The sequence below is a fragment of the Manis pentadactyla genome, chromosome 11, assembly GCF_030020395.1.
Source record: "Manis pentadactyla isolate mManPen7 chromosome 11, mManPen7.hap1, whole genome shotgun sequence".
Taxonomy (NCBI): Eukaryota; Metazoa; Chordata; class Mammalia; order Pholidota; family Manidae; genus Manis; species Manis pentadactyla.
The window spans coordinates 5,463,560-5,479,919 of record NC_080029.1 but is presented as its reverse complement, the minus strand read 5'-3'; the positions used below and the strand labels follow the sequence as shown (position 1 = coordinate 5,479,919).

The following is a 16,360-nucleotide window of genomic DNA, read 5'->3' as shown; positions in this document are numbered from 1 at the left end:
TCATGTATGCGCTATAGCAGGCTAGGCACTCTAGGGCCAGCTTTGCACTCCATTCCTAGTCCTCACAGCAGCCCCGCAAGGTGGGCATCATGACTCTTCTTTTGCAAAGAAGCCAAGGCTTGGGAAGGTAAGTGGCTTCTCCGAGGCCACATAAGCCACGTTGAGAGCGAGTCCCATCTTGCCTGACCCGAGACTCTGCCTGTTACTGCTCTGTGCTTCTCAGCTTCCCTTGAGATTTGGGATTCCGACCATCCTGATATCCCTCCGATGATCGCATTCTAAACCTGTATAATACATCAACCATTCTCCTTTTATTTGAGAAATTCTCCTTTTGATGCTGTGTGTCTATGTTTCCCCCTAGGAACCATTAAAATGTTATTTTAAAAAGAAAACCTTTCATGAACCAGCAGAATGTATCGTGTTGTAGTGTGCCCTCTGGAAGCCTGAGAGCCGTTTACCTCAGCACCTTCTGAGCAGGAGACTGGGTTTGAACCTTCCCTGGTGCTGTTTCTCTTCTGCAGTTTTAAAGATTGCTTGTCTGTGACTCATTACAGCCGCTCTTGGGCCCTGCCAGCTTCGTGCTCCGGGCAGGTACTTGTTCAGACTGGACATGGGGAGTTTTCTCTTCCAGAACTTTAACTTTTTGCAGCCACCACCTTCCCTGAGTGGCTAATCATGTTTAGATATGGACACATGAAAGAAACCTGATGTGGTGCCGTGTGCCAAATAGGTATTTAGTAAGCGTATCGGTGATGGTGAGGCAGTTCAGGAGTCAGCGGAGGCAGAACTCCGAGGATGTTATCCTCACTCCCTGGCACCGTGAGATGCTCCTGCCCCAGCCCCATTCTGGCATTTTGCCAAGAAGCCCTGATGCCTTTTGTCATGGAATGGCACTACAAACCAAGGTCTGGGCACGGGGTGTCATTACCTTAGGCTCTCAGCGGGCAGAGCTAGGAAGTATATGTGTTTTAGGCCAACCTGGGTATACGTCCACATCTGTACGTTCATGCCTGGAGCTATATGAAGCCAAACATGACTTCACGCTGATGTCCCCCCCTCTGCTCCGGCAACACCGGCCATCCCAGCCTTCACCGCTTGCTGGCCTGAGACTGCCCTCTCCGACAGTGACAGCCCTGGCTCCCGCCATCCTCCATGCATTTCCCCGATGGTTCAATTCCGGTATTCATGCAGAGTGGCTTCAGAATTGTTATCCCCTGCCCCACGGGAAACGCGACTAACTAGAATACTGTGCCGCATGCAGCTCCTTTTATAGTCTAAAAGTCTCTACTCACTTCCAGAATTACTTACGTCAGCACCTTTCCTCTGCACCCCCTTCCACGAGGTTTGGTCATATATGTGTAATGCAGTTAGATTCTTTTGACTCTGTCTGCATTCCATCATGGGGTTCCTCCATTTCCTAATTGACTTATTTGCACACATCAAAGTTCATTCTTTGTGCTCTAAGAGTCTGTAGGTTTGGACAAATAATAGTGTCCCATAGCCGCCACTACAGCATCACACAGAATGGTTTCACCACCCTAGAATTCTCTTGTGTTTCACCTGTTCACACTGGCCTCCCAAACCCGCCTCCCCACCAACCTCTAGCAGCCACTGATTTTTTTTTGTATCATTAATCAACAATTACATGAGCAACATTATGTTTACTAGACTCCCCCCATCATCACGTCCCCCCAACATACCCCATTACAGTCACCGTCCATGAGCATAGTAAGATGCTATAGAAGAATCACTACTTGTCTTCTCTGTGTTGTACAGCCCTTCCCATGCCCCCCTCTACATTACATCTAGCAGCCACTGATTTTTGTCTCTGTAGTTTCTCCTTTAATAGAGCATCATATAAATGGAATCATACAGTATATAGCCTTCCAAACAGACTGCCTTCACTTGACAGTATGAATTTAAGACTCTTCTATGTTGTATGGATTGGTTCATTGCCTTTTGGCTGTATCATATTCCACTGTATGGATATACCATCATTTGTTTATCCATTCACCAATTGAAGGACATCTTGGTGCTACCAGTTTTTGATGATCATGAATAAGGTTGTTACAAATATTAAATACAGGTTTATATGACATAAGTTTCAAATCGGTTGAGTAAATAGCTAGTATCACACAATCACGATAAGACTATATTTAGCAACTGCCAAACCACCTTTCAAACTAGCTGTAACATTTTGCATTCCCACCAGCAGTGAATCAGAGTCCCTGTTGCTCTGTATCCTGGCCAGCAGTTGGTGTTTTGTCCGTGTTTTGGATTTTAGCCACCCCTAATAGGTGTATAGAGATATCTCATTACTGTTTTAATTTGCATTTCCCTAATGACAAAAAGTGTGGAGCATCTTTTCAAATGCTTATTTGCCATCTGTATAACTTCTTTGGTGAGGCGTCTGTTCAGATCTTTTGCCCATTTTTTTAAATGGGCTGTTGGTTTCTTGCTGGTGTGTTTTAAGAGTTCTTTTTATATTCTGTTTGCACATCCTTTACCAGATCTGTGATTTGCAGATATTCCCCCCAGTCTAGGACTTGTCTTCTCATCCTCTTAGCTGTATCTTTCACAGCACAAAAAATGTTTATGATTTCGATGAGGTCCAAGCTGTTGATATTTTCTTTCATGGATTGTGCTTTTGGTGTTGAATCTAAAAGTTATCTCCAAACCCAGGGTCACACAGATTTTCCCCTTGTGTTTTCATCTAGAGTTTATGGTTGTGCATCTTACTCTCAGGTCTGTGGTCCATTTTGAATTCATTTCTGTGTACAGTGTGAGGTTGGCATCTAGGTTTATTGTTCTAGTACCATTTGTTGAAAATCTCCATTAAATGGTCTTTGCACCATCATCAATTCCACGAGTGTTTTAAAATGGGCATTCTTTCCTCCCTACATAGCTTAAGTTCTGTAAACAGTTGCCTTGACAAAGGTGAAGGTTTTGATTTCTTTTTCTGCTTGTCTTACAGCAAGACCACTGGTGCAAACCTTACCTTTAAGAACCACCGTCAACAATGGCACCGTGTTACCAAAGAAACCCAGTGGCTCTCTGCCGTCCCCGTCCGGGACCAGGAAGGAGACTGCTGTGCCAGCGACCACCAAAAGGTAGGCGGTGAAGTGCCGGAAGTGAACTTGGAAGCAGTTCCATCCCAGAGTTTACCATAAGTATTACTTTTTTTACAAGTTCTCATCTGAATGAAAGCTCATATAGTATGTTGCCATACAGGACCCGTATAAATTTATTATTCTGCTTTTTTCAGATTTCATCACATTGTTTCAGATCTCATTGGCTAAAACCATGGTGTGCCATTTGTGTTTTTACTTAAAAGTTCTCTTGAAAAAACAAATGGGAGCATAACCTATGTAAAAATCGCTGTGCTGTTCCCACATCTGTACTTGGCACAGCCAACTTCAGATTGCCATGCTGACCTTAAATGCTTATCCATAAAATGTGGATAAACTCACACACGTAAGTTGTGCCTCGCAGTGGAGTTCTTGATCTTGATATTGTCTGTCAGATCAAGCAGAGCTTGCTTTTTAACTCTTCTGTGATTTCCTAATTGTCACATTAAAATGTTATATTTTATGTATCAGGGTACTTTTCTAAATTTTAGGCTTTGGACTATCAAATACCTGATGATGGTAAGTGTAGAAAGCCTTAAAGAAATTCTGCAGTGCTGCCTCATGCACTTGCTTGAAGAATGCAGCGGAACCATGGAGATCATTAAAATTCTGACTGTCTTATGTGTGCAGGGGACATAGAGTGTGAATGTGCTCAGTCGTACACTGTGGATTCCCAAGGGGGCTTGCAAGCATTAGCTCTGATGTTGGCTTGTGACTCAGGATGAAATGTAGCAGTCCCATCTTATCTTTTAAATATATAGTGTTTACTCGTAATGGCCTACCCTTCACCAAGAAAATTTTCATTGTATTTCATCAGATAGAGTTTCATGTACTTATTGTTTGTGGATTTTAAGAAAAGTGGTTTTTCAGGTCTTAAAACTTTAAGATGAAATTCTTAGCCTCACTTCATATCTATTTAATGCTTGTTTGAGTAATTATTTGTGATCAACATGAAATGACCTGCTGGATTCTAATTGGAGCAGTAGATATGGATTATCTTTTATTCATCTAGTTGTTGTTAGATTGACTAGGTTGACTTTTTTTAAAGATTCAGGTTGCCAGTGTTATGATTTCTTTCTTTTTATGGTTAAAAAACACATAACATTAAATTTATCATCTTAACCATTTTTCCTGTTATTGTACAACAGATCTCTAGAACTTTCTTACCCTGCAAAACCAAAACTCTGTACCCATTAAACAGTAATTCCTATTCTGATCCCTTGGCAATCACCTTCCTACTTTCTGTTTCTATAGTTTTGATTATTTTGGATACTTACTATGAGTGGAATCATACCGTACAATATTTGTGCTTTTATGACTGGCTTATTTTGCTTAGCATAACCTTGAGGTTTATTCATATTATAGCATGTGTCAAGATTTCCTTCATTTTTAAGACTGCATAGTATTCCATTTTACACACACACACACACACACATCTCAGTTTCTTTATCTGTTCATCTGTCAATGGACATTTGGGTTGCTTACACCTCTTGGCTATTGTGAATAATGCTGCAGTGAACATCGGTGTACAAATAGCTCTTCAAGATCCTGTTTTTAATTCTTTTGGGGATTTAAATCTGGGGATTGCTGGGTCATAAGGTAATTCTATTTTTAATTTCATGAGGAACCATCATACTATTTTCTGTAATGTCTGTGCCGTTTTACATTCCCATCACAGTGCGCAAGGGTTCCAATTTCTCTTATCCTCACCAAAACTTGTTATTTTCTCTTCTTTTGATAGTGGCCATCCTAGTGGGTAGGAGGTGACATCTCATTGTGATTTTGATTTGCTTTTCTCTTATGATTAATGATAATGAGCATCTTTTTATGTTTGTTGGCCATTTGTATGTTTTCTTTGGAGAAATATCTGTTCAGCTCCTTTGCCCATTTCTTAATCATGTTATTTACTTCTTTGTTATTACAGTTGAGTTATTAAAGTCCCCTATATATTCTGGATATTAACTTCTTGTCAGATACATGAGTTGCAAATATTTTCTCCCATTCCATAGGTTGCCTTTCACTCTGTTGATTGTTTGCATGGGAGTTGTTTGATGTGGTCCCATTTATCTATTTTTGCTTTTGTTGTCATATCCAAGAAATGATTGCTGAATCCAACATGGTAAAGCTTTCTCATGTTTCCTTCTAGGAATTTTATAGTTTTAGCTCTTAGTTCAGGTCTTTACATCCATTTTAACTTGATTTTTATAAATAGTGTAAAGTAAGAATCCAGCTTCATTCTTTTACATGTGGATATCCAGTTTTCCTTATACCATTTGTTGGAAAAACTATCCTTTCCCAATTGTGTAGTCTTGGCATCCTTGTCAAAAATTATTTATCTGTATACACAAGGGTTTATTTCTGGGCTCTCTTTTCTTTTCCATTGATCTATATTACCTGTCTTTATGCCAGTAAAGATGCCACAACCATCTTTATTACTGTTACTTTGTGGTATGTTTTGAAATCAGGAAATGTGAGGCCTCCAACGTCATTCTTTTTTAAGATTGTTTTGGCTGTTAGTGGTCACTTGTGATGCCTTATGAATTTTAGGAGTTTTTTTCTATTCCTGCAAAAAATGCCATTGGGATTTTGATAGAGATTGAATTAAGTATATAGACTTTGGATAGTATAGACATTTTAACAATATTAGGTTTTCCAATCCATGACCATGGACATGTTTCCATTTGTTTATGTATTCCCTGATTTCTTTCAACAGTGTTTTATAGTTTTTTGTGTCCAAGTCTTTCACCTTCTTGGGTAAGTTTATTCCTAAGTATTTTATGCTTTTTGATGCTATAGCAAGTGGGACTGTTTTCTTAATTTTCTTATTATATTGATCATTGTTAGTGGATAGGAATGCAGCTAATTTTTGTGTGATGATTTTTGTTTCTTGCAATTTTGCTAAAATTGTTTATTAGTTTAATTTTTTGTGTGTGGAACCTTCAGGGTTTTCTACATAACATAATATCATCTGCAGAAAGAAATAATTTTACTTCCATTTTTCCAATTTGATGCCTCCTATTTCTTCTTCTTGTCTAATTGCTCTGGCTAAGACATCCAATACTGTGTTGTGTTGCATAGTAGTGGTGAAAGTGTGTCTCCTTGCATTGTTCCTGATCTTAGAGGAAAAGCTTTTAGTCTTTCATCATTGGATATGATATTAGTTGTGGGCTTTTGTTATGTTGAGGTAGTTTCCTTCTATTTCCAATTTATTAAGTTTTTTTTAACATGAAAGAATGCTAAATTTTGTCAGGTGCCTTTTCTGTGTCAGTTGAGATGACTATATAGTATTTGTCATTCATTCTGTTAATGTGGTGTATTATAGTAACTGATTTTCATATGTTGAACCATCCTTGCATTCCAGGTATAAATTCTACTTGGTCATGGTGTATACAGTAGTCCCCCCTTATCCACAGTTTCACTTTCCAGTGTCAGTTACCTGTAGTCAACCATGGTCTGAAAGCAGATGATCTTCCTTCTGACACCAAAAGGTCAGAAGGTAGTATCAGAAAGTCAGTAGTGCTGTGTCCTAACGCCTATGTCATTTGCCTCACTTCATCTCATCACATAGTCATTTTCTTTCTCACATCATCTCAAGAAAAAGAGTACAGTATAGTAAAATATACTATACCGAGAGACCACATTCACATACTTTTATTACAGTATGTTGTTATAATTGTTCTATTGTATTATTATTGTTGTTAATCTCTTACTGTGCCTAATTTATAAATTAAATGTTATATGTTTGTATTATAAATTAAACTTACATATATATTTCATTTTTATATGTATAGGAAGAAATATCATTTTTGTATGTATAGGGGAAAAAGCATAGTATGTATAGGGTTCAGTACTATCTGTGGTTTCAGGCATCCCCTGGGGGTCTTGGAACTTATTCTCCACAGATAAGGGGGGACTACTGTAATCCTTTTAATGTGCTGTTGAATGTGGTTTGATAGTATTTTGAGGAGAGTTTTGTGACACTGTTCATTGGGGATATTGGTCTGTAGTTTTTCTTGTGGTTTTGGTGTCAGAGTAATGCAGGCCTCATAAAATGAGATTGGAAGTATTTCCCACTTTAATTCTTGAGACAAGTTTGAGCAGAATTGGTACCGATTCTTCTCTAAATGTTTGGTAGAATTCTCCAGTGATGCCATCTGGTCATATGTTTTCTTTGTTGGGCAATTTTTTATTACTGCTTTAATTTCCTTATAGTTACTGGTCTGCTCAGAGTTTTTATTTCTTCATGATTCAGTCCTCCTAGGTTATATGATTCTAATTTGTCCATCTCCTCTACCTAGATTATATAGTAGTATCATATAATCCTGACACCAGTTGTAATGTCTCCTCTTTCATTTCTAGTTGTAGTCATTTGAGTCTTCTCTCTTTTTCTTAGTCTAGCTGAGGATTTGTCAATTTTGTTTATCTTTAAAGAAAAGTTTATGGTTTTATTGATTTTTTCTATTTTTCTATTTTTCTATTCTCTGTTTCATTTATCTGTGCTCTAATCTTTATTATCTCCTCACTTTTGTTAACTTTTGTTTTAATTTGTTCTTTTTCTAGTCTCTGAGGTATTAAGTTAGATTGTGATTTGAGATCTTTCTTACTAAACTCTTTACTCTGTAAAAGTACTTTTAGTACTGCTTTCTCTGCATCCTGTAAGTTTTAGTATACTTTGCTTTCTTTTTCATCTGTTTCCAGATATTTTCTAAATTCTGTTGTGATTTCTTCTTTGTCCCCATTGGTTTTTCAAGAGTGTGGTGTTTAATTTCACGAGTGACTTTTAAATTAACAAATGAGATTTTTTTCCCTTTCTTATTTGAAGAAAATAGAATTTTTAACATTCATGTCTTTTTATATATTTGGAATTTAAGTAAAAGAAAAAATTTTCTCAGACCAAAAAAAGTAAAAATTTAAATGTAGATAATATAATTTCTAGCTTTCAGTTCATTTCATGAGCGTTTATGTCCAGCATTCTTGCTGTTTGATTTTGTAGAAGTCTCTATGTTTGGTCCAAAGGAACTTTAATGTGGTGTAATAGTGCCCTTTACTTAATAGACTATGTATGATTTTCTTAGACCTCATGGGATTAATTGGCATGACTGTTGGAATTCCTGGTAAATTGTGTTTTGAGTTCTAGTGTTTGAAACATTTATTCAGGACAGGATGCAGCTAGGGAATAAGATTCCCAAAATTGACTGCAGGAGTAAGACTGTACTACAGAATATGATTGATGCTTTCCACAGGGTGTACAAAAACACAGAGGCATTCGTGGGTACTTCAGGCCCTCTTTTAGTCAGGGATGATGGTAGAAATCACTTTTTAATGATAATAAAGCCCAGTAAGTACGGGTTTTTAATACCATTATCACTAATCTTTGAAGTGTCTCTCAAGGTAGATGTTATTGTCTCTAACTTTGTGCTTAGAGAGGTGAAGTGGCACTCCGGGGCCCCACGGCTGCAGAGGAGGGAACACGGGCTCAAACCCAGGTTTATCTGGGTCCAGAGCTAAAGCTCCTTTCTCTATGCGAGGCTGCTCCCCACAGAGATTTCCAGGTCAGCGCTTACATCTACTCATAAACAACGCTCGGTATAATTACCTCTTGGAAATCATCCCCGTCTGCCCCATCCTGTCTGTGCCATGCTGGTCAGAGTTGTGAGATGCTCCCGTGAGTGCTGAGGAGCAACAGTCCACAGTGAGCGTGGCTCCAAGCAGAGATTTCCAGTGGATTGCAAGTCTGAGACAGAACTGCCCGTTGATGAGGGGCCGCTGGGGCTGAACTCCCAGTGCAGTGAGCAGAGCCCTGGGCCCTCCACCCCCAGTGCCAGTCACATTATGAAAGGGCTCATGGTCGGTGATTACTCTCAGCAATATTATTTTCCGAGGAAAGGAAGGAGGGAAGGGAGGGAGGTTATCTGTAGCCATATTGTGTGTGTGTGTGTACATGTATATGTATTAGCATTTAAACAGTAACCTTTCTTCCAGAAGTATTCTATTCTAAGGCCTCTCTAGACCTTTTTCTTAACTTACAGAATAATCAGCTTGATTCCTCCATAAACTATTGTGCAGTAGCCCACTAGAAATACATGGTTTTGTGAATTGAGTGCCCAAGACTGGTTTTCAGAGCCGAGTGTAGTGATTTATTTATATTGTTTCTCTGGCTTTTATGGGCTCCCATGGATGGGAGGGAGTTCCCATCCATTTGAAAGTTGGAAATCTAAACAGTAGCTTCGAATTGTTATTCCATGGTAAAGTTCTTACAGACCTCTCATTAAGAGAGAATTCTGAAAAAGAAAGAAGCAAGCTGGGCATTCCGAATATTAGGATTAAAATAACTTCTAAGCCATTTCAAATACGTTTACAATCATGTAGGAATTTTTCCATAGTCAAGAGTTCCAAATGAGCCGAGATGGGGCATCTGTGGTGTATGGATGGGTATATGTTTGTTTTCTTGTCTCTGGAGTGTTTTCTGCCTGGTGCTTACGAACAAAATCCCCTTTGGAAATATGCCAACACCCAGCGGTTGTGCTTTGTGTTGCCAATTAAGATTTTGATTGGGGGCTTGGTTTGGAATCCTTGGGAAAAGCTTTGTTTCCATTAGTCAAGGGAAAAAAGGCAGAAAATCCGGGGAAGACATTGTAGGTCATACCTTGCTCAGTGGGGATGCCAGAGCTGACAATAGGATAACATTTCCACTGGCTCAAAACAGAGACAATCAGGCGTTCTTTCTGCTCCTAAATAGGATTTTACAATAGGGTAGAGCTGTGAGAAGAGAGATCAAAAGAACAAAACTGGTACAAAAAGAGAGCATTGTTTAAAAAAATGCTGTGTTCCAGGTGTAAGATAGGATGGTAAACATCTCTTGCTTCCAGACAGCTGGCAGTCCTTCAGGAAAATAGTTACACTGGTTAGAAATACAGCATCTGTAAATGCACCAGTCAGTGTGTGATACCTAACACAGTTTCAAGAGTAGAGAAACAAGATCTGATTTAGCATTTTAAAAATTATCTCCAATTTATTTCTTTATCATTCATTGCCACTGAAACCTAGGTGTTAGATTCATGCCAAACAGAGATGGAAGTGCCCTGCTCTTGAGCAGGGGGCGGTGAGTTGGCACCTGCCCGTCTGGTGGAAGTGATGCGTAGCTGATGGGCTCAGGTCTCTGGCTTCATGTGTGATCTGTCAGATTCATTAGGAGATGACTTGGTTTCTGCCACAAAGCTATGTCTTTAGACACTGGAAGGTAGGAATACTTCTTAAATATCGAACTGAGGGATCTCAGCCTGTCAGAATTATCTCACGACGTTAGGACAAATGTCAGGTTGGCCCTGGTCGCTCGTTGACTCACCAGTGCCCATCACGGCATCCAGTGTTCAGTCAGTGCCTAATAAGTATTTGTTGAGGGGATAATTGTTTTAGTCAAGTGTTCATCACTCCGGCTGCCGTTGCAAATGGCATCACCGTCTGGTCAGGCCTCGAGCCTCCTGTCAGATGTCTGTTTGTCCAGTTGTAAGTGTTTGGGACCTTCGTGCTGAATTTTGGAAAGCCGGTTCTTGATTCCAATCCATAGTGACAGAAAGACATAACTGTAGCTTATAATGCTTAGAGTTACTATCCAACCACAGGAAGGAAGGTGGTCACTTCTGGTCACGCATCTTCATTCCAGAAATTTTATTATGTCTAAAAGTTAAATTGGCAAAACCCATTGAATGCCTAAGTAATGCAATGTAAAGAATCATAATATTTTCACCATTTAGAAGGTGTTTGGTTTGGGAATGGCGGGTAGAAGGAGAGGGAGCTATCGTGCTTCTCTTACAAGCTTTACTTTACAATAAAGAGCATTATTTTCTGCTTTCTGTCTGGCGGGGCCGTCACTTCTTTGATAGTCCCGGCTGGTGGTTTAAGGAGGCTTCTCATTCTCACAGTGAGGGCCACAGCATCACACCCTCTGACGGCCCCTGCTCCTGAGAATGTCTTGTCTTCAGGCTTTGTTTTCTGTCCTTCACTTTGAGTCCCAGTAAATCCTCTTTAATTCATAAGAGCTCTTGGCTCTCAATGGAAAATGTCTTGCTCATTCTGTGTATACAACAATAGTAGATTTTTTTAAAAGCTTAACATTTTAATGCAAATGTGTGAATGATATCTTGAAAGAGCTGTGATGGATTATATCCAAGTCTGTACATGCAAACAACAATGTTTTTCCATTTTGGTGTGTGAAGTGTTCTGTGGTTTACTGAAGCTCACCAAAGTATTCTCCCGTACTTATATTATCATGCTCACGTTTGTGCTGCTTTGTTTCTGTGCCCTTCTGTGTAGATGAAACAGGTCTGTGAACCTTCTCAGTGCATGCGAACTGAATAGAGCAACACCCAGGTGAGGGCACTTGGATTTATTTAGTAACCATAGCTGCTTCTCCCATGGTTTTACCTCCCTTTTAACACAATAGCTTAGAGGCTTTCTCCAATGCATCCCATTGATCAAGCCTCAAATCACGTAACTGTATTAATTATTGATGTTTGTTGGACTTCTAGATCTTCAGCAGGTCCTCAAAACTAGTATGTTTTAGTGTCTCACAAATTGCAGACGCTCAATTAGGAAGCCCGGTAGTTGGAGCTAGGGGTTAGGTTACCTCAGGCAAGTTACTTTCTCTCTGAATTTGTTTCCTCATCTGTAAAATGAGGATAATGAGAGTTCTGCAGGGGATTGATGAGGCTTAAATAATCTATGTAAAATGTAAAATTCTTAATACAGATTTGTGACCTGTTGCTGTGCTGCTGTCCCACGACTGATGTGCCCCCTATTAACTCTTTTAGCCACCAGGTTGAGTGTTAATTATTAGGAAATTGGTTGTTTGCTATAATTGATTAATAGAAATGGTTTTTCAGCTCTTAAAGGGTGCCTTATGCAAGTCTTTAAATTGCCTTGAACTTACGGTGAACTCCCACAAGGACACTGTAGAGGCCACGCTCTGGGCCCCCAGCTGCTGGGCAGAATGCCCCAGTGCCTTGGTCTGGATGCTTGGCAGAGACATCCTGCTACATGAAATTAGCTTGGTGTTTTCATCATTGGAAGCTCTTGAACTTTGAGTGCAAAAGTTTCTATAGTTTTTAGACTTAAGTTCCAAATTTCAGAAATGTAATGTTCTCCTAAGATCTGTAATTTCCTTGTTCCCAAATTGAGCATTCTGAAAATTCACATTTTGACCTTAAGGCATGCCCATGTAGAACCCAGCTGTAAGATTCTGGTGCTGTAAACTCAAAAGCTTCGGTTACCAAGAAGTCTCTGCAGAAAGTGTATTCCCATCAGCATGATTATGGTCACTGTATGCTTGCTCACTCGGAGAGTGGGATGGTTTTGCAAATGCTGATGCACCATGCAGTTTTTTTTAATTTGCTCAGCGATTATCTGCTGAACCATTAGAAGTTACAAAGGAGAAAGGCCTGAAAGTTAGCCCAAAAGGAGGAGGAAGAAGACAGCAGGGAAAGGAAGCCGTGACACTGGAAGGAGCAGACAGCAGGGGACTGCTGGGCGGAATTTCATTAGGGGCGAGTGAGAGCTCTCAAAGTCAGCAGGGAGCATTAGTCTTGCCGCTCCCATGTACCCCTGGTTAAAAAGGGGCTCTGGCTTCCCCTCCCCTGGGGCTGCGCTCACTGGAGCCCCTGAGACTGTCCCTGGTGGTGCCCGCCTCTCCCCTGCCCCCTCTCCAGGCCTCCTGCACTCTCGGTCCTCTGCCTGGCTCTCCTGGGCCTAACTGCCCCCCACACGCCGGATTTCTCTGCCTCCTCAGACCCCCTGGCTGTCCCCCTACCAATGCTTTCAGAGATGCATCTTTCCCTGGAAAGGCTTTGCATGCTGGTCTTCTCTCCTTCCTCACAAGGTCGTCCCTCCACGCCGCGGTCCGCTGACTGCCAGCTGGACAGGGCCTGCTCTGAGCCACCCAACAGGGTGTAGACTTGTACTGCGGCCCACGCACACCTGCACTCCGTGCTCCGGGCCAGACCCCCACGTCGGCCCCCTCCCGCGGCCCTGCCCTTGCAGGGCATGCCAGCCCTCTCTTGCCTTCTTTATTACAGAGCAGATGCCAAATTAAAGCACCGAGGCTCTTCCCGTGACAGGGTCAGAGTGTGACATTTATTTATTGGTTTATCTCATTCTTTCATCTAACATATTTATCAAGCTTCTGTACTGGCTCTGCCTGAATGCATTTGCACCCGAATGCTAGGTGAGACAGGATCTCAAGAAACACGTGGTGTAAGGATGCAGATAAAAACTACAGGGATTCCTAGAATGCACTACGTGCCCCAGGAGGGAAGCCCCTGCACCGGCGGTTACCCTCCTGCCCGTGAGTTACCTGTGTACACAGCACCAAGTGTATCCTGTTTCCCAGGACAGGCTCTTTCCTCCTGTGTAGTTACAACACAGTCAAGCCTTCATTTCCTGTCTTCGACATTCACTATCTTCAGGAAGTCCTCCCAGACGTCCCTCACCAGGCCTCCAAGCACTCTGGCCCCTCCAGTTATACAGAAGGAAGTAGGTGCTTGCACAGGCCACCTCTGAACAAAGGCATCTTACCCAGGTGGTGGGGCGTTTCTGTCATTACCTGTGGCATCCAGTTTGTCTTTGACCCACATGTGCCTTTAGACTAGAGCTCTTCAGTGTCAGCACTATCGATGTTTAGGGCCGTATCATTTTTGTGGGGCTGTCCTGGGCATTGTAAGGTGACCCACTGGATGCCAGTAGCAACCCTCTCCCCAAGTTATGACAACCCAAAATGCCTGCAGACATTGCCAAGTGTCCCTCTCTGGCTGGGCACCACCGGCCTAGACTGCGTCTGCCCAGGCTGAGGTCACGTCCCCCTCAGAGCCTGGAATGCTCTCACACAGCACTTTGGGGGAGCTTTCCTTTCACTTTCCCCTGGGACTTTGCACTAATTGCCACAGTGACAAAGGCAGTAAGCAGAGGCATTGATTCCAAGTGACATTCTGAAAAGTCTTCTGATCTCTAAAGCTACGAGTTCAGAACCAATCTATCATTTAAATAGCCACACGGAAATGGGATTTTTGTGTGTATCTACTTCTACTCTCAGCAATAAAATAAAATCCCTCTGTTAAGGATTTCATTGTCATTTGCATCTCACTTTTAGTACCATCAAGAGGACCAGCTCTTCTGAACGAGTGTCTCCCGGTGGTCGGCGGGAAAGCTACGGGGATTCCAAAGGGAACCGGAATCGTACGGGATCCACCAGCAGTTCCTCCAGCGGCAAAAAGAACAGCGAAAGGTAAGGGCCACCTTCTCCGCTGGCATCTGCGGGTGCTGCGCACAGAGCCGGGAGGCAGCTGCCAGGTGGACGTTGTAACTTGAACTCCATGCACTTTCATTCTGACGGAAGTAATTTCTGAGAATTTGCTAAGTACTGAGTGGATGGAATTGGGGAGCCAATTCAGTTTCCGTACGGAGCACTTTATATTTCTAGTACATTCTGCAACCATTTAAAAATCCATGTGAATGGATAGTTTCAGTTTGTCAACAGTATTTTCCAGGACAGACTAGGTAAAAAGTTGTAATTTTATGATTTGTCTGAAACGATTTTTAATACTGAAATAGGGGACCGTTTTATTTTCTGGTTTCATGAAATACATTTACTTCTAATTTTAAAATTTTCTTTGAGGTTCGTTTTATAATGGATTATGATAAATATCAATGAGATTAATAGTACAATCTTATTAGTAAAAGCTAGTGTTTGACATTTAGTAGCTGTTTTATGTTTAAAAATGTATTATGTATTTGAGATCAGTTTCTCTGTGAGTATCTACCCAATGTAGTTTATTCTCTCTTTTTTAAACATTGTGCTTTATTTTATCCTCTGTATTAAGAAAGACTTAGGAAGGCATTTCAGCTTCACAGGCTAAACACATTGTCTTTTTTCCCCAAGAAGGATTAGTCATAAAGCAATCAACTGCAACCCACAGGCTGTAAAAATTCCAAGTCTGTAAATCCATTCCAATTCAGTCTTGTAAAGGAAGTTTAAACTGTTTCACAGTTTATTCCTAGAAGAGATTTTTGTAGAATCCATGCAAAAGCAGTTGCTTCTCTCATCTATAGGAGGTCACGCCCATAGTCGATTAACCATCTCAAAGCCACTGACCTGGGGTCTGTCCTCTCATTCAGACTCTCAGTGCTTCTTATCAGAAGGTTGTGCTAATGGGGTGATAATACTTGGAAATAAGGGCAAGTAGCTCCAATGGCAGCCATGTGTGAGAAGGTGGGAGATGCGGTGTGGCCCGCAGGCCTATCTGAGTTCAGGGTAAGCTTGAGGGTGACCCGACATTCTGGATCTTGGCAGTTCTTAAAAGCTTGGCTCCTTCTCTGCACATCTGATCTTTATTAAGAATTCCCAAAAAGAGTCTGCATTGTGCAGGCTGCAGATCTGCTGTATCTTTTAAATTCTATGGCTTTGATAAATGCACCGGGTAATTATTTCCATGAAAGATACTTACAAAGAATTTTTTTTTTAATGCCACAGTAGGAAATTTTGATTTAGAAATAAGGGACTGGGAAAATTCACTAATAATTTTCTAAAAATAATTCAAGCAACTAAGCATGTCCATTTAAATGTACATTCTCATTAGAACCCAGGAATCATTGAGGCCAGCATAGCACTGAACTAGTCGAGCTGCTCACACCTAAGGAGCTTCAGAGAGAATGTTCTGGCCTTCTCTCAGGCAATTGCTGGTACCGACAGACACTGTTAGGGGCCAGTAAGAATAACAGCAGCAGTAACTCAGACAGAAAGAAGCCGCAGCTAAGAAGCAAAACAGGTGAAGGTCAAGTTGGTGTTTTGGTTCCTGCCTGACCCCTTTCCGCTTTGGGAGAGAGGTGGTCCACTGTAGTCCCTCCTGTAAACCTGGCATCCAGTGTCTGAGATAGCATGGCCCCTCCCACTCACTCCCCAGGATCTGTCCACGGTTCCAGGATGCTGTCTGACATTTTAAAAGAGTGTCCTTGTTTGGTTATAGGCAACAAGACATAATGGAGGGGCACATGCTCTGGACAGAAAGAAAGACCTGGATTTGTAAACCGACACTGCCACTAAACTCAGAGCCTCCATTTTTCCCTGTGTGAATTAGGGATTTTATGCCTGATTGCTTGAACCCCGTCAGTGAGTTGGCTGGCAGGACAGCATCCAGCCAGTGCTTGGCATTCGGTAATGGGCATCATCGCCATGGCGGTCGTTA

General features: G+C 41.3%; 1 protein-coding gene across 5 annotated transcripts in view; it reads left to right on the top strand.

The window, feature by feature from the left end:
• EML1 (EMAP like 1) overlaps nucleotides 1–16,360 on the top strand; it is a 171,051-nt gene that overhangs the window by 113,035 nt on the left and 41,656 nt on the right. For all 5 annotated transcript variants that reach the window (XM_036882126.2, XM_036882125.2, XM_036882127.2 and 2 more), the window contains exons 3-4: nucleotides 2,975–3,110; nucleotides 14,269–14,403. In XM_036882126.2, the coding sequence (XP_036738021.2) occupies nucleotides 2,975–3,110; nucleotides 14,269–14,403 (271 nt within the window). The remainder of the gene's footprint in view (nucleotides 1–2,974; nucleotides 3,111–14,268; nucleotides 14,404–16,360) is intronic.